The sequence below is a fragment of the Lytechinus pictus genome, chromosome 11, assembly GCF_037042905.1.
Source record: "Lytechinus pictus isolate F3 Inbred chromosome 11, Lp3.0, whole genome shotgun sequence".
Classification (NCBI taxonomy): Eukaryota; Metazoa; Echinodermata; class Echinoidea; order Temnopleuroida; family Toxopneustidae; genus Lytechinus; species Lytechinus pictus.
The window spans coordinates 32,689,584-32,714,700 of record NC_087255.1 but is presented as its reverse complement, the minus strand read 5'-3'; the positions used below and the strand labels follow the sequence as shown (position 1 = coordinate 32,714,700).

At 35.2% G+C, this 25,117-nt stretch overlaps 1 protein-coding gene across 1 annotated transcript in view; it reads left to right on the top strand.

Moving 5' to 3' along the window:
- The window catches only part of LOC129271204 (pikachurin-like), a 26,091-nt gene extending 985 nt beyond the window's left edge, over positions 1-25,106 (top strand). The window contains exons 2-11 of the mRNA XM_064106372.1: positions 5,017-5,161; positions 7,174-7,372; positions 8,253-8,378; positions 14,863-15,103; positions 15,659-15,887; positions 16,516-16,696; positions 18,120-18,198; positions 18,485-18,628; positions 18,813-19,003; positions 20,156-25,106. Of these exons, the coding sequence (XP_063962442.1) occupies positions 5,017-5,161; positions 7,174-7,372; positions 8,253-8,378; positions 14,863-15,103; positions 15,659-15,887; positions 16,516-16,696; positions 18,120-18,198; positions 18,485-18,628; positions 18,813-19,003; positions 20,156-20,304 (1,684 nt within the window). The 3' untranslated portion in view covers positions 20,305-25,106. The remainder of the gene's footprint in view (positions 1-5,016; positions 5,162-7,173; positions 7,373-8,252; positions 8,379-14,862; positions 15,104-15,658; positions 15,888-16,515; positions 16,697-18,119; positions 18,199-18,484; positions 18,629-18,812; positions 19,004-20,155) is intronic.
- Positions 25,107-25,117: the final 11 nt, after the last annotated feature.

The following is a 25,117-nucleotide window of genomic DNA, read 5'->3' as shown; positions in this document are numbered from 1 at the left end:
TCGATTCATGTTCATATTTGCTGTGAAACTCATGTTTGATTTTTCTTTGTGATATATTCAATTTGATTCATTGAATTACCCATCTGTAATGTGTGTTGACTAAGCCTGTGTGGAATATTACAATTCATCATTTTTTAGGAGAGCATGGTTAGTAATACTATTGAGGTTTCTTTTGAAGTAGCCGCCTTGTTCAGGTTCCTCTTCAGGCTTTCATTGTAGAGTATGTTCATTTTTTAAATGTAACTTTAAAGGTCAAGTCCACCCCAGAAAAATGTTGAAAAAATGAATAGAGAAAAATCAAGAAAGCTTTATGCTGAAAATTTCATCAAAATCGCATGTAAAATAAGAAAGTTATGACATTTTAAATTTTCGCTTATTTTTACAAAACTGATATGCACAAACCAGTGACATGCAAATGAGACAGTCAATGATGTCCCTCACTCACTATTTCTTTTGTTTTTATTGTTTGAATTATAAAATATTTCATTTTTTACAGATTTCACAATAAGGACCAACTTGATTGAACCATATAGTATAAAACAATTCTAATTAAACATATTCAGGGAGGAATCAATCGTCGTTTCTCACGACAATAAGGGAAAAAATTGAAAATTTCATATTTATATAATAAAATACAAAAGAAATAGTGAGTGAGTGATGTCATCAGTCTCCTCATTTGCATACCAACAAGGATGTGAATATAACTGTTTTGTGAAATTAAGCGAAACTTAAAAATGTCATAACTTTCTTATTTTACATCCGATTTTGATGAAATTTTCAGTGTTATGCTTGTTGGATTTGTCTCTTTTTATTCGAATAAACTTTTTGTTGGGGTGGACTTGTCCTTTAATGTGCCCAGAAGTTTGTACATGACATTTGAACACTCTTTCAGCTACTACTCATGATACAATAGTGGATTGGCAGTAAAATATCAATCCATTTAGCTTTCTGAAGCTTTATCTGTTAATTTTTAGAACCTGAATGTCAACTTTTGCCTGGGGAAAGATGTGGGGAATTAAAAGGAATGAGATAAATCACACCCTACCTGCAAGAATCCCTTTATTCTGCATCTTCTGTGAATGATTTTTAACATTGCACAATGTCATTTGTGGTTTTAGCCTTGAGAAGAAAACCATTCTGATGTCATTGCATGCGGTTCCTACTCCTATTCTTACGCCTCCAAAAGGCAATTATAATCTTTCATATCCTAAATTCACACAAAAGGAAGATCTTTACTCAGTGTCAGCCAAACTGTTTCCAATCCCAACATTGAAATCATTTCCTTGTCGTGGATTACAAAGAGCTCTGACTTAAAAGAGACCTAAAGTTCATATTCTAAAAACCCCGCATATCCAGCAGCATTTTGGATGTCAGATTTCGTTTGAAATTATGCAGAGCCTTTCTTTGCACTTAGGAGTGAAACCATATTTCATGCTTTTTGGAAAATTGGTTGAAAATCCTTACTAAGCCAGCTTGACCTTTGGCAAAAGACATTGTTTTTCAGTGCTCTTCACATAACAACAAAATATTTTAGGCATTTGGTGTTGTCCACCAGGGATCATTGTTAACCATTTCCTTTTTTCTTCAAAGGAGAAAGTGTTTGAATATCATAACTTTTAATTCTTGCACTTAAATGTAAGCATTTTTCTTAGTGATTAAGTGGTATCATTTTTAATTCTTGTGAATCATATCATTCTATTTATTGCATACACAGTAGAGCCCATGAACTATCTTTAAAATCCAATAAGCTATTTGATATAATGCAATATCAGTATCCGTTAAAGGGGCTTTCACACATATCCAGCATATGCCATTGTATATATTGCAAGCTATTTTATCAGTTAATCCTATATTTAAATCAAGAATTGTCATTTCTTGACAACACCTAATAATTTATTTATATCAATCATTGTAATTAATTGATGAAAAGGCTTATTAACCATACGTCGGCATGCACTGGCTATCATGTTCACATATGATATCTCCTTTTCTTTTTCTTCATGGCAGATGCGTCACTGGTATCCATCATAGATTGGGTTTATTACCCCACTATAGGGCCTTTCGTACCCCTTCAAAAGAGTCTTTATTACCCCTCTGTGGATCCTTTCATTCCATATCAAAGCCAAGGTTAACAAACTATTCAGCCCTTCAATTGCAAAAAGGAAGCAAGTAACAAGAGTGATATTCCCCTATGAACAAAATGTATTGTATACTGATGTTAATGTCATACCATGAGGGTTTGCATGATATATCACTTTTAATGATGAGTGCTGATGCATTTTATTTCATTTGGGGTTCAAAAATAAGCGTTTAGTAAATAAGAATGACTCTTCCTCTTCATTCTTTCAAGAAATTAGTCTTGAAATTCCATGGAACACAAAATACAAGATTTTCATGTAGATCAAATTTTTGGGACTGCTGAGAATGTCAACAGACTGCAAACTATGCACATCTCATGCTTCATATGAGTGAAATTTCAAAATTCAAATCATGATATCACATTGTTGAGATTTCCTGCTAAAAGTTGCCTCCATTTAATCCGGTAGTATACTGAGTTTTGCAGGATCAATTTCAACAATTACTTTTATTCTAAAACTTATCATCCACTTCTTCAAACTATGTAAAATAATTGCAAATTCATTTTTACTGCCTTTTATTATTCATTCATTTTCAAAACATTGATACATGATTTTGTTGATTCGTTACTTACTTCCTTTTACCATTACAGAGGAGTATTCCACCTCAGGCCATTGTTATCTATCACCACAATTCTATCATTATCCAAATAAATATTCTTTATTTTCAATTCTTATTTATAATCCCTGGCATATACACCAATTGATGCCAAACTGTGGAAGGCTGACTTATAAAGGAAGATATTGTACTTTGATAATGGATTGTAATTACATTGGTGCCTAAATGAATCATCAATACACTGACTCAATAGCAAAATTGACGTAGATTCCTCTTTGCGATTTGAAACTGGAGGCGGATGGATTTATGTCCACATCTGTAAAGTCAAATTTATCAATACCATCCATTGTACCTGTAAGGCTCCGTAAATGAGATGTATTATATTTAAAAAAATCAAGAGTATGTCAGACAAGCAAAGTCCAGTTATCGTGTGGGTTTTGCGGTTTTCGGGACCATTCTTCTCAAAGCTTGGCCAAATTTGACAGATGGGTTTAAAAGCATTGCAAAGATCACAATGTAGTAGTATGTAGATTATATGGGGACAGTATGACTAATAAACATATGATGTACTGTAGTTATAAAATTGTGATATAAAAGAGTGCTATAAATTAACCAGGGGATTGGGTTAATCCAGTTATAAAAATAAAGATGAAGACAGAGAACATTATGACTTGTGTCATAGACCTAACAATATTACAGTAACTGGACTATGGCAGTGGCTTATTTCAACATAGACATAGACATCCCTGTCGCTCTATTAACAGTCCTTTAATTGGATTTCAGCATTCGTAACAAGCCTACCTAAACATTCTCGGGCTCCTCTCTATGGTGCAACGGTATTCTGTACTTGTATAAACAGAACTGAGGCATTCAATGGATGGCCACTATTAGAACTTGTGCTCTTATATTGGCAGTTTCTTTTTGAATAATAGTAATGGTGATGATGATGATGGTGATGATGATGATGATGGTGGTGGTGATGATGATGGTGATGATGATGGTGATGATGATGATGATAGTAATAATTATACCCTTCTCCATTCTCAAATGTCAAGCACCATAAGCAGGCAGAATGTAACATTTTTAAAGTCTCTGGCATGACGCAGGGATAGAACCAATGACCTACCGTTCCAATTTTTATAATTATATGACCTTTGGCCCTCACTTAATGCTCTTGTCATAAATATTCAGATACGAGATAAAGTGAAATTATTCAATATATCATCATATCTAAGAATTGCTATTACTTGCAATCACAAGTAGTTAAACGACCCCCTCCATTATCTCTGTTCTCAAATTTTGAGGTGTATAAATATTGTTGAATAATTTTGCCAATGACCACTGAGATGATATAAAAGGGAGATTTACTAAGAAACAGATCGATAGAATTTGGCTCCAAGATGGTTTGCACGTTTTGCACGCACGTCTGAACTCTGACAGATCGTGTAGAACTTGGGGGGAAGAGTCGCCGCCGCATCGCCCGGAGTGTGTTTACAGAATGTGCCCCTCACGCTTGAATTCTTTAATTGTGGAGAGCAGGACAGTTAGCAGGATTGCTCTTTATATTTTCCTCGAAATGACTCTGGAATTGGCCTTGGATACCCCCAAAATGAATCGATAAAATCAATCTGTACGAATTTGTAAAGAGATTCTATTACACTGTCGGCCTACCGTAGAAGTGTTGGATTGTCAGAGGTGTCTTTGAGAAAGTGAAAAATTAAATAATTCAGGTGACATGTATCTGTCCTCCTTCAAAGTGTTTCTGTGAAAGGGTTTTTTTTCTATGGATTAAAAAAAAGAAAGTCTCTGTTTCCATCACACTGTTTCACTTTCTCTCCTCTTTACTCTTTTTATCCAGTTGCCTGTTGGGCTTTTCTTAAAGAACCACATCATTTTATTACTGTTGTTGCAACTATTACAAGCATCACTAGAACTACAACCACATCATCATTATCATCATCATCAGCATTATTATTGTCATCGTCATCATCATCACCTTTATCATCTTCATCGTCATCACCACCACCACTACATTCATTATCATCATCATCATCATCATCCCCACCACCACCACCACCAGAGCCACCACCACCTTCATCGTCATAATCACCATCATCAACACCCCACCATCATCACTGCCTCCAGCATGACCAATATTGTCATCATCAACACACCACCATTTCCACCACTAAAGTAAAATTATCAGTATTCCTTCATTCTCTTTTTTTTTACTTCATAGGTAGGCTGTTGTCTCTTTGTTCTTCATTATGTTAGTAAATTTAGTATTATTGTCATAATTATATATCATTATCTTGTTATCAGGTTTGACTGTGGTCAGGGTGCTGCCGTGATCACCAGTGAAAACAGTGTTAGTCTCCACAAATGGCACACACTCCAGATTGGGAGAGACAATCGAAAAGGTTGGCTTCAACTCGACGATGCTCAAATTGTCCGGGGGAGCACACCGGTAAGTTCTCTCACTTACTCCTCGATAACATTTACAACTAAAGCGTTCTCAGATCAACAAGAAATAAAAAGATTTGATTTTTACAGGGCTGTTTCTGTTGATAACTGTAGCATCCTACATTGATATATAAGGGGGCATTCACAATTGCTTGTGTGATCAATTGGTCACAATATAATTATGTTGCACACAATCACAATGGTTGTAAGCAGTCACACCACCAAATGTGAAAGGGGCTTAGCATACACCCTTCTGCTGCAACCATATAGAGAATTAAAAAAATTTCATACCGACGCAATATTGTGATTTTTTTTATTGACATGAGTTTTGAACTACCTCTTAAGATGTTTATCCCGGCTGAAGCCGCCTTTAATAAGTAAGTATGCAAGTCTTAAGATGTTATACAACAAAACTAGTGAATATTCTTATTCTTGTGATGATACAAACAATTTTAATTCGGGGAAAAAGTTAAAATCACTCCTTTCTCTCGTGAAAATTGGTATCATTGCACTTGCCTGCCACTTGTACATAAAGAACTTGACTTCTATAAAGGCAAATGAAAGTACAAAGGAAAATTAAAATTCACAGTTTTCCTGTTTTGATAGATGGGGTAGGAGATAGATAAACACTTGACTATTTCCTATCTCGGGTCATTGCTACTCTATTTGAGTCACTGTTATAAAAATATAAGATATTGTTGTAAGAATTAGATATAAAGTACAATTTATCTCGTACATTGTACTCTTATACCTCGGCATAGACACCATTCTCATTACGCTTTCTAAAACTAGTTTACTGGAAACCGATTCAGGAAACCAGTTTGGAAGATCGCTTTGCTAGCGTTCCCACTTGATCACACGAAAGTGGGTTTCAAAATCATTTCAGGTAAAGCGTTCTTGTTGCTATTGAAACGCTCTCAGTGGGATGACGCGTTTCGCGTGAAATTCGAAACTGCAGCATAGGCATTCTACACCTGTCATGTGGAGTAGCGTGCTCAAAATGTGCGAAGATCGCTTCCCGAATGGTTGTGTCCTCACTTACGCTAAAACCAGTTTAACGAGGCAAAGCGATCTTGAAAACTACATCGCAAGGTGGTTTTCTGAACCGGTATGGAAGATCGCTTCCATTGTTCTTACTACACTTTAAACTAGTTTCCACTAAACTAATTTCCAGTAAACTAGTTTTAGGAAGGTAGTGAGAACGGAGTCATAGATTTAATATTGGAAGTTTAAAGTAATAATATTATGATGAGACACAGAATGGTAGAGCATTTAGGATGCATTTATACTTCATTCTTAGAGGCAGAATGAACATCAGCATTCATCGTAAACACTTATCATAAATGCACTTACGTTGACCTGGGAAGAGAGGTCAAGTTTTTTGTTTTTTCTAAGAGTATCATTTTGTTATCCTCAAATGGAAATGCATTTATAATTTTACAAGTTAGATGCGTTTAGAATGCATTTATTTTTATGCTTTCCCAGACATTTTGCGAGTTTATGATTGGTGTTTGAATACAAAAGGTATAACAAAAGCCGGAATATAGTTATATTTATTAGGTAACATTTTCTTCAATTGTTTCCTGCTCTTCAAGGAACTTTTTTTTGCACAGATTTTTGTTAACTATTCTTTATGAGGATCATCAAGGACCTTTGTCAACCCCCCCCTTGATACCATCATATTTTTATATAATCCTGCTAAATGAATAATGAAATTAGCATGCAATGCACAAAAAAAACATTTGACAAACTGCAATGTCTCTTTCACCAATGTTTTCAGTTAGAGCAAATTGAATTGGCAGTTAATCCGTTTAGCTACATGAGTTTACTCTTCCTCATGCGCCAAAAGAAGGGCCAGCTAGATACTAATTTTTTTATTTGGATCAACATACACGTTGCGGTTTTTGTTTGCGTTTTTTTTCTTACCAATAAGATGTGAGAAAAAGGCAAGTAGCATCTAATCAGGCATTGAAACACAAATCAGTTACAACATTTATTTCATTCCATCTTGAATAGGGTGTATACTCCAAGGTCACGCTGAGGGGAGACCTATTTGTTGGAGGCTACAACGTGAGTGCAGAGATACGGGATGGTCTGAGGGCCAAGCACATGTTTGAAGGATTTCGAGGATGTATCGAGAGCATCGACATTGCAAACATGGACTTGGATCTTAGGCCTCAACCCAAAGGTTCCATGGTAGGCGGACAGAATGTTGGTGAGTTGCTATCAGCAGTGATCTTTATGAACTTTGACCTATGATTTCATTCTTGAGGTAACAGCCCTTTATTCTTTGAGTGCAACAATCTACATTGCAAACATTGACTTTGATGATTAAAGGTTCCATGGTTATTTTAAAGAATGTTGATGATTCGTGAAGGATGTTGACCTTTTGTATTGGCCTTTTGACCTTTGAACAATTACTTTCCTGAGATGACATTTTTAATTAATTTGGGAACAGTGATGAAAAAGTCATTAATGTCATTCTTAGTTCCAAACTCAAAGGTTTCATGGTTGAAGGTTATATGGTTGAAGGTTATAATGCTTGTAAGTTGTTTAATGCAATTCATTTGAATTTGACCCTTGACCTTTACAATAATCTTTACCAAGGGACATCATTCATTATTCCAGTGTAAATAAAAGTCCTTGAACTTTGATAGGTCAATTATAAAAAAAAGTTCAATGGATGGTAGACTGAATGGTGTTTAATTGTAGGTAATCAGGACTCTTTGACCTCATGCATCTAAAAACAGAAATTGTCCTTTCATTTGAAAACATCAATGAATAAGAGCATGAATTTGCAGCAACAAAAGTACAAAACAGATGATACATTTCAAATTCAAAATATGTAGGATTGATCTAACTATATCCTCTGAATTTCTAATCTTTAGTAGTTTCAGGGGCCCATATAATGCAAAGCTTAGCAATCATCGTAGAACAGTTTTTCATGATTGATTGCATTGACTACAACATGCAGTTGATCATGAAAATCAAGCAATCGATTAATCGCTAACCTTTGTGTTAAATACGGGACCCCGATTTCTGTGGGTTTTTTTTTCAATTTTTTTCACCAATCTTAATCTCTTGACCCTGTGTAGGTGAATGCAGTGAAGGTGTATGCAAACATCATGTATGCACCAATGGAGGCTCCTGTATCAGCAGGTCACCGGATCAAGCCATGTGTCTGTGCCCTCTTGGAACACACGGCTCCGTGTGCGAGGATGGTAAGTCCACTTGTGGATGAAAGTGCACCCTCCCCTGTTTCACACGCAGGCTATGATCAAGTACAATGCCATGTCCTTTGGATAGGGTGTTAAATGAAAGCCTAGAAAATGCGAGTATATGTTTGGGACCCATGTTGCTGTGGTAGAAGGGGTAGTGAGAAATATGCTCCATGCAGGCTATGGTCAGTTAAAAGTGCCTTATCCTTTGGATAGGATGTTAAATGAAGGCCTAGAACAAGTGAGAGTAATTATGCATAAGAGAATAATTGTATTATATCCCTAAAAATATAATAATAATATTCAATATTTATAACATGCTTTTCCCCACATGGACCAAAGCGCTCAACATACTTTATTCTATCTAAAGAAATTTAAAAAAAATCATGATAACTGTGACTATAATTATGATTCATTTGCTGATGTCTCAACACACATGTGCATAATATGTGAGATATGTCATCGTATATATTTCTAGATACCCAGCCACACACATAGCCGAGATGGGATTCATACCTGATTAGAAACACATGGTTGTCCCATTTATTTCATTTTGATTTCACCACACACCACCAATTTATTAATTTTATTTTGATAAAAAGGTAGATTGAAGTTCACCTTTCCCTCCTCTGAGGTGGACTGGTACCTCACATGCCAGCCAGATTTTGTTTCTCCATTTTGCTTGAAATTTTCTCTCAGTAATTATTTAACATGCTTCATTAATTTGAATATTGTATCTTTATTTTACTTGTGAAGGTTTAGAAGTTCTTAATTCCTAAACAATCTTCTAAAAATCAAAATGCAAGAATATCTTTCATCTTACCACTTTTTTATGTACATCATTTTTTACACTTATCTGCATTTTTATGATATTTGTTTAATATCTGTTTGTAGTCAACTACAAGTTGTGTATTTAGATTTCTGTAATTTCTATCCATCTGTTAAGCTTCATCTTTGCTTTGCAAATGCGTTTGAAATGTGCATTTTCATTTATTTTTCTCCTCACTTCTTTCTCTTTCTCTCTCTTTCTCTCTGATTTACCCTCATCCTCAATCTTCTCCCCTCTCTCTTTCCTTCTCTCTTCATGTGTATGCATACTTGTATGCTAGTCTTACTAAAAGAGATGCGCTCTAATCATAAGATTCATGCCCTTGTTACTTTGAATGAAGATGAATGAAAACATAGATGTTGCATTGTCTGGTTACCATTTAAAATTCTCAATGCTGTTCTCTCTCGTACCTGAAGAAGATCAGAGAAACATTCATCTTAGAAAATATTTCATTTAAATATCAATGTTCCCATGGTAGTCCTACAATGTTTTTGACAATTTATTACAAATCTTTCCGCAAGCTAATTTTGCCCAGGGCTGGGATGGAGGTTGGGGTGAGGCGGTCATAATATCCGTCTTTATAATGATAATATTTATGATGATATTTAGTTCTTGTATAAGCGCATGTCACATTATCTAATATCTCTGTTCACTTCCAAATGAAGTTAAGTTAGATATGATGATGATAGTATTCGTGATTACATTTAAGATGATGATTATGACAGTGACAATGATGATCATGATCATGATGACGATGATGATGATAGTGATGATAGTTATAGTGGTGATGATGATAATGACAGTGACAATGATGATGATGATGATGATGATGATGATGACAGTGACAACGATGTTGGTAATGATGATGATGATGATGATGATGACGATGATGATGATGATAACGATGATGATGATGATGACAGTGACAATGATGATCTTTATTATAAATTTTATAATGATATTAGTAATTATAATAATGATGAAGGAAGAAAAATAGGTAAAATAGGATCACCTTATAATTTTAGTTTGCACCTTCCTTGTGCCACACATTTTAAAGATGGGACTAAAGTCATTCAAATTCAATTCACTGCAATTTTTTGCGTATTCTGTTCAATTCAAATCATACATGCATTGTATATATAATATCCACATATTGTACTCCAACATGCAGAGTATACACCATGACTGGGGGGTCAGGTTATATCCATGATTATATCCACCGCTTTGAAGGCAATCTAATATATATGTCTAGATTCATCAAACATTTAAAGAATACAAGAAAGAAAACGGTTTCGTTCTGACCTAGAATATTGACAGCAACTGATAGAAAGGAGGCAAGCCCTGTCAAGGCGCTTATTTTGAGAACTCTTAAATTTGAGAATGTAATTGTAGGCCGGGGGGAGTACTTTGTATAAATGTATGATACGTATGTGCCACGTTTGAGACCCCCATTTTCAGCCTAAATTTCCGTTCCAGAGCATCATCAATTTAGATTGCTATAGAAATTCCTATTTTTTCCCATATTAAAGACCTTCAAATTTGTGATATCTCATTTCAGTGCACGCCTATCATGAACTACTAAGCCGGTCGGAGCGGTGAGCTCGATCAGCGCATAGCCACAGCGCCTGGCTGCCGAAACTCCTGCACTCCTGCTTTCGCTAGCCCGATATAAATCTAGCAAGATGCGTGCGTGTGTTTTTTACATAGCCGCTACCAATAACGCCTACGATCTAATGAGTTCCGGAGCATTGCATTTTTAGCAATCGTTTAGCCGTTCCTTTAAGGTGTGTTTATATATTCATTTGTTCTACAAGCAAGCAATTGGTTTACTTCCAGATACCACACGGATTAGAAGGGTGGTGATGATGATGTTGTTGATGGTGATGATGGTGATGATGATGATGATGGTGGTGGTGGTGATGATGATGATGTTGATGATGATGATGATAATGATGATAATAATAATAATAGGTATTTAAATAGCGCCATCTATCTAGAAATAATCTATTCCGAGGCGCATTGATGATTATTACCCCAGCTTTTGCTCGAGCTGCCTTTCAGCGCTCAGTGCATTCAAGGAATTAATCCTGCCGGGTACCCATTAACCTCACCTTGGATGGGTGCAGCACAGTGTGGATAAATTTCTTGCTGTAGGAAATTACGCCATGGCTGGGATTCAAACCCACGACCCTCTGTTTCAAAGTCAAAAGACTAATCCACTGGGTCATAACGCTCCACAATGATAATGATGATAATGATTAAGATGAAGACGATGATGATGATGACGATGTTGGTGGTGTTGGTGATGATGGTGTTGGTAATGATGGTGATGATTTATTTAAGCTAATACTTTGTCTCCCATACACAATGAGAGGATTCGCCAAAGTTTTTTAATGATCATTCTTGTGGAAGCTCTGCATCCCCCCCCCTCCTTTTTGCATAGATTGGATGTTTGTTAGGAAATGAAACCATGGCCTGAAAGTGAATGCTGTATGTAATAAAAAAAAACTTGCATTGAACTCTTTACCTTTATTTCTGATGTAGAATACTGTACACAAGAAAAAACAGAATTCATGTTCAAGCATATCGTAGTCACATGTGAAATCATGCCCTTAATGTTTAGAATTCATTCTGAGGACAATATAATGTTTAAACACAGTAGACATGGAATGGGGTTAAGTCACATTACTGTATTCAAACACATGTTGACATAACCAGTATCATTATTCCTGAAGGCCATTGAGCTAAGAGGAAGATATTGAAATACTACAACAGAGATATCATGCAGGACTGGAAAAGGGGAGAGGGGTTGGCGCGCTGTGGGAAGGGTTGGGAAATATGAAGGTTACAGAGATGAGGGAGGCAAGAAGAAGAAAGAAAGAAAGGAAGAAGATGGGAAGGAAAAGTTAGAAGAAGGAAGAGAGAAATAAAAGAGAAAGCAGGAGAGTGATTAGGGTTACGAAAAGTGGAAGAGGAAAGTGATGGAAAGACTGAGAAATGGAAGGAAAGAAGGGAGAGCGATGGAAATGGAAAGTAAGAACTAGAAGTGGAAGGATGGAAGGGGTAAGGGAAGGGAAGAGGGGGAATTAAAGAGATGGATAGCCTGGGAAAGGTAAGGAAAGGAATAAAGGAGAAATGAAGGGAGGGTAGGAGAGGGCGAATAAGAATGTGAATAGAATGGTAGAGGGAAAGTGCTGGGGGGGTTGAATGTTGAAGAATGGGGTTAAGAAGGAGGGAGAGACTAAATTGGGGGAGGGGTAAGGAAAAAGGTTGGGGACAAGGGGACAGGAAATGGGACGCACATGGGTATTTAGAATGAAAAGTAGACGTGGGAGCATTTCATCAACATTGACTGACAAGTTGTCAAATCTGACAACTTCCCTTGATTTTGATTGGCTAAAAAGTACTGTTCCTATGGTAACTCAGATAAAATGGGACTTTGTCTGATGAAACATCCGACATGTCCTCATGAAATGCTCCCCTGTACATCCCTCCCGCATCCTAGGTTCATAAGATACCCTTTGTAGCTGCTCGTTATGTTTTCATCAAAACCCCTTTACTCAAACGTGAGCCCAGGGCCATTCCGTAGATACAGTCCTGGTGGAGCTTGAACTAATATACTCATGTACCGTTACTGTGGCAACACAAGCATCATCATACATGCGTTTTCATTTCCCCCAGGCATGGCGTGGAGACATAAGTGACTGTTGAGCCCTTGTATCGTCTGCTTACGGTGTCGCATCCAGAGTCGAAGCTAAGCAAGCTATCGTAGAGTGAAATAGGGCAATATTGAAATAGGGCAGGTGGATAAGCTATATCAACACGAGGGAATAAATGTTGGTTGTAAAAACATGATGATACTTAAGATTACCCCTCTCCCTCGCATAAAAGGAGGTGTTAACAGTAGGTGAAATTATAGATCTAACACCAAACCGACTTGTAAACCATCTTTGTACAGATGCAACTACAAAGTGTACTCATTGATTGTAACACATCAAAGTGTAGACAAATAAGAAATTGTCAGATGCTATTATTGTATCCAGATTTTTAGATCATATTTTCAAAGGGAAATTAAGAGAGAAGAGAGAATTAGGATAGTATGGGGAGGAAAGAGAGACAGAAACAGAGAGAGCACAATGGATGAAAATGTTTTGAACATAAGTGTACAAAAGTGGGAATATTTCTGCTTTTCAGTGTATCAATGTTCATTTCATTTGCACAGAGTGAGAGTGAAAGAGAGAAAGAGAGTAATATAATTGTTTTCCATTCGATTTGTCCTTGCAGAAGGCATATTAAAATCTGCATAGCAACCCAGAAATGGGGGAAAATGGAAAATTGTCTTCGGGAGAGTGAGAACTATGAAAGACCTCTTCAAAATGAATGTATGATATTATGTTTTATTTTAAAAAAATACTTGACATTCATGAAGTGATTTGATGGCTACATTGATAAGTTTTTTATAGTAAGAGAGAAGAATGATTGTGGACAAATTGATTTTATGAAAATATGTCTCTCTCTCTCTCTCTCTCTCGGATAATCTCCTGATTTGTCCTTTTGCCTATAGTTACAATGATTTCTCTGGCCGTTGTTTAATAACTCAACTTGCAGTCTTTAGAATATAATCCATTTATAGTATTCACATTAGATATATTTCTATCACTGGTTCTTTTGTCATGATGACAGTCCCCCCTGAGTCACTTTGTAAATTGATTAATTGGTGAATTGGATACGAGTTCTCAGTAAAGTATGTGATTGTGTTTTGCTTTCATTCTCTCTCTCTTACTATCTCTACTTGCAATACCATTCGCTACTTTATGAACAAACCTATACATTTAATAATAATAACGGTTATTTATATGCGCTATACACAAAAAGTATCACAGCGCTTAGAATTGTCAGAAGAAAAATATAAATATAAATCTTAAGTAACAAAAAAGTATAGAATTGTATACATTAAATTGCATCAACTATTGGTGTTCTCAACTGCGCCAGATGAGGCCTGGTGGCCTCTTGCTTGCTGCTTCGTTCACCAACAATTTAAGGGACAAGCCCGGTCAGCACATCATATAAAAGATATTAACTGAATTAAAAGGAAAAATAATATCTTAATGAATATCCTTCAATCTCATCTATCTATTGCTGTGATTACAACACATACTCCATCCTTCAATAGCTTGCACTCCTTCTACATCTCTCATGACACCCTTGGCAAGAAACATCTCTCTTCTTGCTTTCTTTGGCCGAGAGAGAGCTAAGATATATGAAAATGGTTCATAAATTGATATGCTTCAGTCTCATCTTGCATTTGAAGTAACTGAGATTCACACTCCATCCTTAAACATAAACTTAGTAATTTATATTTTTAAAATTTAATCTTTCTTTTTTTCAGTAGGCCTAATTGATATCCACTCCATCATTTAATAGCTTGCACTCTTCCCACATTGCTCATGATAACCTTGGCAAGAAACATATCTCTTTCCTGCTTTCGTTGACTGAGAGAGTGCTGAGATATATGAACTATATTTGAATCATATCTCAGATTGATATGCTTTGGTCTCATCTTTATTTTGCAGTAATTGAGATCCACAGGTTGGACTTTCCTGCTTCATCTTTGAAGATAAACTTTATTATTAATTGATATCATCTTATCTTTTGCAGTAATTGAGATCCACACTCCGTCATTCAATAGCTCGCACTCCTCCCACATCGCTCATGACACCCTGGGTAAGAAACATCTCTCCTTCCTCCAGATGGAGATCATCTTCAAACCCAAGGAGCCATCAGGGATCCTCATCTACAGCGGCACGGAGTCCAGGGAAGGAGATTTCTTCTCCATTACCCTAGATGAGAACTACATCGGATTCAAGTTTGATTGTGGTTCGGGACCAGCAGTTCTGAGGTAAGATGGGTGGTTGGTGATTGCTGATTATTGGTTGATGGTTGTGATATAATGATGGTGGTAATAATGATGGTGATTTGATGATATTAGTGATATGATGATGATGTTGATTTGATCATGCTGAATAAGAACTCGAGACCCGATATTTCGAGGTGAGGGTGAAATCTGTACGATGTAAAGATGAAAGTTGTAGAGGTTAGTAGTTGCAATTATAGACTGGTGGTTATAAATTGCATTAGCCTCAAGTTTGATTTTGTCTCAGGAAGAAAAGTAACATAAGTAGGAAATGGGTGCAGATGTGTAGTTGTGAATTTTGCAATTGTTGATTGTTCGTGTTGATGATATGATCATGCTGGATGAGAACTACATCAAGTTCGATAGCGGCTCAAGACACACTGTTTTGAGGTAAGGGTGATATGTGTGAAGATGAGTGGTCTTTGTGGTTGTCATAATCCATGTTGTACAGAATCATCAATATTTCTCGAATGGTTCTGTAACAGAATACTTAGAGGATTGTAACTGACACGATACATTGTCTTCCTCTTTTACCTACAGATCAACACAGCCAGTCACACTACATGAATGGCACATAGTTGAAGTATCAAGAACAGCCCGGGAGGGAATGCTAAGAGTGGACAACCAGCCTACCGTGACGGCATTAGCTCCAGGAGCTTTTACGCAGACATCATTCGATACAAACCTTTACATCGGAGGCATCGATGATATAGACCTCTTATCGAGAGAAGTGGCAGTCAAGAATTCATTCAGTGGAGATATTCAAAGGGTGGGTTAAGGTAGCGGGAAGGTATGAGAGATGGGGGAGAGAAAATAAAAAAGGAGAAGCAAAGAGAGGGAGAGGGGGATGAGACAGACAGGTACAGAGGGAGAGGAGGAGGGAGACATGCCGACAGAAATAGACAGAGGAGAGACATGCATTTGGATAATGACAGAGAGAGAGATGACAGAGATAGATTGAAGAAGATTGAGAGGAGAAAAGAGATATCATGAGAGTTAAAGTTGGATAGATGATAAGAAGATTGATTTGTTTGTTTTATTTCTGAAATCATAAAAAACACAATATAACATACACAATATCTTACAAAACAATAACAGTAATATGATATGGTTGGAAAGCCCATTTCAGAGCTGTTGAACATAACAGCTCTGTTCTTCCATGGGGTCCAATATAATGATAATAATTATACATAAACAATGGTATAACAAAACATAGTTATAACATATAAAGAAGAATAGAAATGGGAAGAGGAGGGAATGTATGTTTTTCTTAGTTATTATTGCAATCTCCTTTGCAGTGTTATGTATCATTATTGAAAGTGGAGTATACTCAATTTTATACCCACTCTATTTTTTCCACATTTGGTGCAATATACCCTTTCTTCTGTCGCTTGCAGGTGTTGGTCAACGATAACCAATTAGATCTCATCAGTGAAGCAGTGGGAGGGGCTAATGTTGGCAACGCCCACCATCCATGCCAGGGACAGCCATGCCTTAACAACGGAGAATGCCACCCTCTTCATGAAAACTATCTCTGTGACTGTAGGTTAGGTTTCAAGGGAGACAACTGTGAAATAGGTAGGTGTTTTTAAATTCTGAGATTAAGTAGGACCATATCACAGACCTCTCAACCAATCTGAATTTGGAGGAAATCATGAATTTTTTAAAAACCATTTTGAGCTTCTGTTGTTATGTTATACATTCATTCTATATTCTTGACGCGCATAGAGACATATTTGTCATGCGTTGTGCACTACATAAAAACTGACTTTTGATATTATTATTAGTATTATCTGCACAAGCCTATGGGAAATACTGTTTATTTCCTATTTTTGATCAAAATCATTCCTCTTTACCAGTTAATTTGGTTGGGAGGTCTGGTGGGTGTTTCATAAAGCTGTTGGTAAGTTACAATGTACAAGCGACTTTATGAACAACTGGTGATCTTTTCTTATGATACATGATCATCAACACCAATGGAAATCCAGGGAATGTTTCATAAAGCTGTTCGTAATTTAAGAGTGACTTTGAGAACGACTTGTGGTTAATGATATTCACAATTTAATGATCTTTGGCGATGATTTAGGCGAGTAAGAAAGGTTAAGTAGTCATTCTTAAAGTGGCTCTTGGCTTACGAACAGCTTTATGAAACACCCACACAAAGGTTAGAAATTAATCGTATGCTTGATTTTCATAATTGATTGTACATTATAGTCAATTTAATCAATCGTGGAAAAAATGTTCTATGATCATTGCTAAGTTTTGTGTTACGGACCTCAGGTGTATGTCATTTATCACAAGAAAGGATCACCAGTCATTCGTAAAGTCGCTTGTAGCATACGAATAGCTTATGAAACACCCACCTGATATCATAGGTAACTTTCCAAATTAAGTGCCATGTTTTCTTCATATATGAATTTTGCAAGCATCTTTCATCCAAACATAACATTGAGGAATGTATAAAAGCTAGCCTCTGTGAAATGCACTTACCTGGTACTGCCTCTATAGCTAAATTGAAAGGAGCTATTTGTCTTTCTTAGTGGCTTTTCGGCATTCATCATTGTTTTGTGTACTTACTGTACTAGGAATGTTGAAGATTAGTGATGAAAATTTGCTTGTAAAAATTATGTTCAAAAGATGCAGCCAGGATGCAGCTCTGATTCTTCATTGGAGTGATTGAATTTAAATAGGAAGATCATAGTGAGTTTGTATAACTTATGTTTTCTCATTCTCTTTAATTTCTTTCATAAAGATTTTTTTTTAGTGAATCTTTTTTTATTCCACATTTATTTTAATTTGGTGTTCTTTGTATTGTATTCTTTTGCAATGATGCCAATATTTTCATTGTATGTGTGGAGGCATTAGGGTTTCAGGGGGACATATATTAAATCTTTGAAATTAGATTCTAATCAGGTATAGTGTCTTACAAATCTCATATCACTACCCCCTGCTTCCCTCTTCCCTCTTCCCTCTTTTCTCTTTCATTCTTTCTCTCACACAGAAATTGAAGAAGATGTTTCAGAGCCTAGTTTTACGGGAAGGAGTTACCTTTGGTATGCCAGCAATGAAATCACTTCTAGGTAAAATATAATTTTGTATTCTACTTCTAAGAAATTCTAATACCAATAATGAAATAAGTAATGATGTTAGTATCACATAAAGTATGTGGATTTAACTACATGTAATTATACTGATGATGATAATGATACTGATCATCATCAAAATGATAATGTTCATTGAGCATGATGGTTAGGTTACAATATATAGATATATGATATCAACTTTATAATCATTAATATCATCCATCATCTTCATGGTCATCATCAATTTACAATAATCTATATGCCACCCTCATTTTCTTTCCAGATTGTCTGGAGAAAGAAATATCTTCACCTTTGAGCTCCGGGCCACAGAACCCAATGGTCTTGTCTTATGGGCAGGTCACTCAAGTATGACCTCAGGAAGTGATTTCATTGCCATGGGCCTAGAAGATGGCTTACTCTTATTAAGGTAAGTTCTTTAAGATCATCAGGAGACAATATGTTCGATGTTTATCCAATAGTTGCTCTAGTAACAGTCAGAGACCACTGCTTAGCCAATCAAAATCAAGGAAAGTTGTCATATACATGTTGACTGTAATGTAACTCTTTGTAAGACAGGGCCCTGGTTTCATTTTACATTTTGATCATTACAGATTTGACCTCGGTGGAGGGGAGGCAGTGCTAAGAAGCAGAAGACCTGTCAACGACGGCGAGTGGCACGTCGTCAGGATAGACAGGCTAGGAATTGTGGGTATAATGGAAGTCGACAATGATGACGCAGTGACCAATCAAGCGACTGGAGAAGACTTCAGGCAGCTCAATGTCAATGATGGCCTGTACCTTGGTAATGTGTGATGTAGTATTATAATAATGACCAATTTTTTGAGAAATGGTTGAAACTATCACCCTATATATCACCAAACTGTCAATTAAATAGTATAAAAGTAATACACATCTTTAAGGGCATTGGTAAGATTACATGCACAAGGTACCTTTGGAACAGTTTTGCATTTATATACTGGTTTGTTGGCTCAGTTGGTAGAGATCCGTCTCACAACTGGGAGGTCTTGAGTTCAAACCCGGCCGCATTAGACCAAAAGACATTCAAAGATGGGAGTTGTTGCTACCCTGTTTGGCATTCGACAATTGAATTGATAGAGCCTCGTCGATCTGGCGCTGCACAGCGGCTACCGAGCCCATGATCAATAATTGGGCAAAGCAAATTTTCTGAGTATTTCATTTCGCGTGTATTTCGATCAATAAAATATGGATGGATTTCATTTCAACCTTTTCAAAGGAGACAGTGTGTGTAATTATTCTGATTAATGCCTGAACAAAGTGATTTGTAAATTCTATAAGAAAGTGATGTGGACCCTTGTTATTTGATGAAGTATCCTCACCATGAAACCATGACTGTTAAATATAAATAGCCATTCCTACCAGTTAAAATCATTTGATTCGGATCCATATCACCACGTCGTAATATGAGAATACTGAGCAATTTCTGAAACATTGTTAAGACCATTTCCTAACATATCAGTGGCATTGTTTATTCTGTTGTGCCATGTAATAACTTAAAGTATTCTATGAATATTGACTTATTTTTGCTATGCTACACAAAGACCCAAGCCTGTAGCGCTCCTCATTTTTGTTAAGCTTCTTAATGTCAACACCCTGATCACTTGCCATTAAATCAGGAAAGTTAGATTGGGTCACATTGTTGATAAAGGCTCCAGTGGATATAGTGAAAAAAAATTCAAGGTTAGTTTTTTATTGTGTTGAGAACGAAAATTTAATCTCTCAATATATTCTACCAATGCTGATTAACTTTAATGATTATTTCAAGCTTGTTTGTAAGCTTCCTATCCCTTTATTTGATCTCCGAGGCGGAATGGACAAGATTGCATTGACGACAAACAACTTTCAAATGGCCAACTGCCACTACACACTTCCTAAACTTATTTCTAACCTTTTTTTTGTTCATTTGATCTCCTAGGCGGAATGGACGACATTGGCGAGACGACAATGAACCTCTACACAACAGGCTTGACAGGGTGCCTCAGGAACTTTAAGATTGACCAAAGCCTAATAGTTTTCTCAATGGAACAACCAGATGGTGGCAGGAGCATTAGACAGTGTTCATAATCCACCCAGAGCAAAGAGACTCTTTTTCTCATCACTGTCTTCAAGTCCAGCAGCCTCAAAGACTTTTGTATGGCCTTGAAAGAGGAGAGTTCAGTTGCGTCTTGTCGCACAACCTGTCCAGTGTTCAGTGATGGATCATAGCCAAAGCCATGGTATCATCTGCTTCAAGTATAAGTTAGAAAAAAAATGTATTTAACAGGGCCCTGTAACATAGAGCTCAGTAATTGATTGTAAGGTTGATTTTTACAATTGATTCCATTTATTATTGTGTATAATCAATCTTAACAATTGGCCCCATGATCAGATGCAAAGATGTATGTTGCAGGGCACAGGAGAGCGTTTCTAGTGACTCAAGATAAGGCAGCAGGTATCTCATGGAATTTGCCAACACTGAATTATATGTCAGTGCTCTGAAAATTTCAGTGAAATCATTGGATTTGATTGGCTGAGAAGCACTGGCCTCTGACTGTTACTATGGTAACTGTTACTATGGTTACTGTCAGAAAATGTCAACTTGTCAGAGCTGACAAGCCTCATGAAAAGTTCAGGTCAATCCTTCATGAATATTGTTCATGACAAAGTTATCATTCACTGAGAGTTCCCATAGCAAATTTGATTTTTGGCCAATCAAAATCAGGGATTTTACTTCAAATCCAGAGATATTTTTATTGGTAACAAATTTCACGAAATGCAGCTCTGAATTCACCATTGTCAACAAGACCATCATTACTAGGCACTGTAATATAGAAGATACAGTCAAGGATACAATTAAGCATAACTGAAAGTCTATTGAAAACCACATACAAAAAAGTTATGATGAATTGTAAATATTCATTGGAGCTTATGTAACAACCCCAGGAATGATCTTTCAATGGAATTTTTGTCAACCCTTGGTAGTTCATTTTTATGGTACAAAGAAATGGAAGCTATTTAGGAGATCCATCACAATATAGCCACTGGTGTTTTAGGATCACTTGTCAATTAATGATCCTCACATTGGCAATCACTGTTCACATCATTCTAAACTTTTGTATTTTTTGATGTCATTGTATTATTTATATTCATTATCTTTCCATTATATTCTATTTGTCAGGGTATGACAACGGTGGTTTTATTCTATGTCCTGCAAGGCTAAACTTCATTGTTTTAATATTCTTAAGTATTAATATGTATTATTAATAAGTAATATGTAGTCATACATTGTATATTATTTGTTCATCTGAATTGAATTTATTCCTTACCAACATTACTGCACAAAAGAATAAGAATCCATGTACAAAAATGCTAGTCATTACAAAATCACACCATTTTTGGTTCAGGTCTGTATTTCTTAGGATCCATCTTTCTTTAGACCTATTTTAGGTATTAAAAAGAAAGCATTTTGTTTATTATTTAATATGATCAAATCAACTCAAGATGTACACATTTTCATAGTACTTAATCATACATCAGTACTGTAGGTGATTTTATTCTCGAGTTCTTCCCCTTTCTCTTAAGTGTACTTTAAGGGACTATTAATTAAACCTTCAAATATCAAAAGAGAATAAAATCATGGGTCTTGTAATGGGAAGAACTTTAGATTATGATACTTTGCCAGTACGGTAAAATGTTATGTTGCTGGGTTCAGGTCACATTTTCTTTTCATTTATTAAACATTAAAGTTTAGACTTGATTATTAGAATGGTAGTTGATTTTCGTTCTCATGTGTGTGTGCCCGTAGGCTGAAGTTGACAATTCAGAATTACTTTCTTTACATTGCTCATTAATTGTTTTGAGTATTATTTCACAATGTCCTCTAATCTCAGCTTTTTACACTTAAATTGAACATCCATATCATAGATTATTGACTGGCATTTTTGCAAACTATTTGAAAAAAAATCTCGTTTAAAAGTCTGAGAAGACAGATCTTATTTATTCTGTATTTTTCTAAGTTTTTTAATTTGAAGTAAGAAAATTAATAAAGTATTTATCATATGTCCCATGAAAGTTTGCAGATTTAAAAAGAACTGTTATATTTAAATAGTTTTGTAAAGATGATTTGTTGCCAAATTATGCTAAATAAGAACAAGATGTAAAGAATGCATTCCATAAATGATTAGTAGTACTTTAGCGAATATGATGTGTAAAAGACCTTTACAAGCCTTTCAACTTTGCTACATATTTCTTTTCTCTTTCTTTAAAAAAATGTCGTATGGACTTGTATTAATCTTTATTTTATTTGACATTGTCAATTTCCCTATGACTATGGAAAGTAATGAATATTTATATTATGTTAAATCAACTTTTGAATAAGCCTAGATTGGATCCAGTGGCAGACCCACGATTTACAAAGGAGGGGATGTTTTCTGTTAAAAAAAAATACATTTGTCCTTCAGATCTTTGTTCACAAGCAAAAAAAATAAGAGGTACTTTGTTTTGGAAAATACCCCCCCCCCCCCTTCCCCCGATCTGCTGCTGGTGATATGATTAATAAGTGTAAAACATATCAAACACATATATGTTCAAAAAGATATTTATTTGTGTCTCTTTCTTCTTTTATCTTGCTGCACATATTGCTTTGGATATACTTTTTTCGTTTCTTTATTGACAAAATAAATTGCTCCTGACAAAAAATAATTGTACAAGAATCATTAATCATTTTTCTATACAGTACATGTATTTACATTTGAGTTATCTATTGTTGATCACCTTTTATTTCTATGTACAGCATTATTTTCTTTGAACTTACTGATGAAATTCAAACTTTCAAATTAGGGCATATTCCATGCCTGGCTGTATAATAATTTTTGTACAGCAAACTTGTATGCACAGCAATAATGTTTAAAAGGTTTTGTGAAATTATTATCTTTCCTTTTTCTTTTCAATCAGAAATATATTTTATTTAATCAACTCATTTGTATTATTGAGATATTAGGTGTAGCAATGTATATAGAATATGACACGTAATGCAAATGATGTATTTGAATGTTTTTTATGTATGACTGTGTATCTGTTTATTATACTCATTGGCTACTATTCTAAACTCTGGTTTAATATGGTGTAAAGTTGTTAAGCTATGGAAAGCCAATTGTGACACTAATCTCTAACAGTACAGGTTCAATTTGTCAGTTCGTTTGGTGCCCAATTCGTTCATAATTGCCTGGGAATAATAAGTGAAGTATTTTCTTCACTATAAAACTGGAGAGAAAATAGAGAGTAAAAATAAGAAACAGACAATGTAAACAAACTTTTCACTTTTTTGGCTTTCCATAATTTTAGCACCGAGTTAGACCATGGTCTAGGTTTAACTAGATTTCAGAATACGAGCTGTACACTTTGCCAACCTGTTTCACTTGTACTTGTATCAAATTTAAAAAGCCAACATTTTGACATCACCGTGCCTTTTAAATTACCATTAATTGTATTATATTTTTCATTATGAGAAAATAAACACAAAAGTTTGTGTCTTGATTGAAACTTCATTGTGTAATTTCATGTACTACCATTTTGCACAAATAACTCTCAGCATTACTTTCAAGTCAACTAGTATGTTGCCAAAAATAAGAACAAAGGAAAAGAAATTTAGAATTAAGGTCTTCATCAGCTTAATGCTTTATTATGTAGCAATCTATATATTTTAGAATGCTTAGTTATTAATATTTCATACAGACAATCATGACATAAGTGCTTGTAATTGGTATTTTTCTGACACTGATGGCATGTAGTCTTTTTTTAGAATGATTTGTCACATAAATCATGTTATTATATTTCAGTGAACAACTGTGATCTTGATCAAGTGATAAAGAGATATTTTCACTAATCTTTATCATATATGGATTATAAGAAAACAACCCTTGCCAGTCATTCATATAAATGGATTTGTTTTTTTTTATAGAATTTTTTTAATAGTTTTACTCAAAACATTTTAATTTCCATGTAGCCATGTAAAATATGTCAACACGTAACATTTTTACATGTAATGTTATTGATTGCTAGAAATATAATCATAATTTTTTTTTTAAATTAAGGTCAATCTTTTTAATTTCCTATCCTAATCATCCATGTAGGTTCTGTTCATTATTTATTACAATTTGCTATTCATTGAGTCATATTTTATGTAAAATGGTCCTCATAAAAGGAATTGCTTATGAATAACATTGTGTGCGAGCATGTCAGGATCCAATGACCGGGGTAATGATATATCTGTAAAGCACTTAGAGACATCATTCTGATTAAGTATTGAGTGATGTATAAAAGTGGAATATTATTTTTATTATAACAAAGCAAATTGATCTACATATGATTTAAGTTTTGTAGTAAGAATGAGTCTTTTTTCACTTTTCATTCTTACCATGCAGTCCTTATGAATAATGGGCTTTATGAATAGCAATCGTTTGGAAGAATGAGTTTGACCCATTTATCTCATCTGTTTTGATTTATTCCTTGTTTGTGATGTAACATTATATCTTTCCATTCTGAAAAAGCAGTGTTTTTGCTGTGCATTTCATTGTATTGTTAGGTATATATTTACAAAGCCCCAAGTTGTTTCATCTTAACATTTCTTTTCCTCCATTTTTATTTACAATTTATTTTGTTATTTTTTAAAGAATTTTGTAATACCCTTTAGGTTAAAATTTTAATAATTTCTTATATAGAAATTTGTGTTTTAAACTTGTCATATTGATGGAAGTCCATTGTATTTTGTATTTTCCCTATAGAGGAACATAGTTTTTGGTTTAAACTGCAAATATATTGTTGTGTACATAATGTTTTCTGATGAATTCTTTCTGAATTAGAATAAAGAAAGGACGACCACATTTTAATCATGAATTGT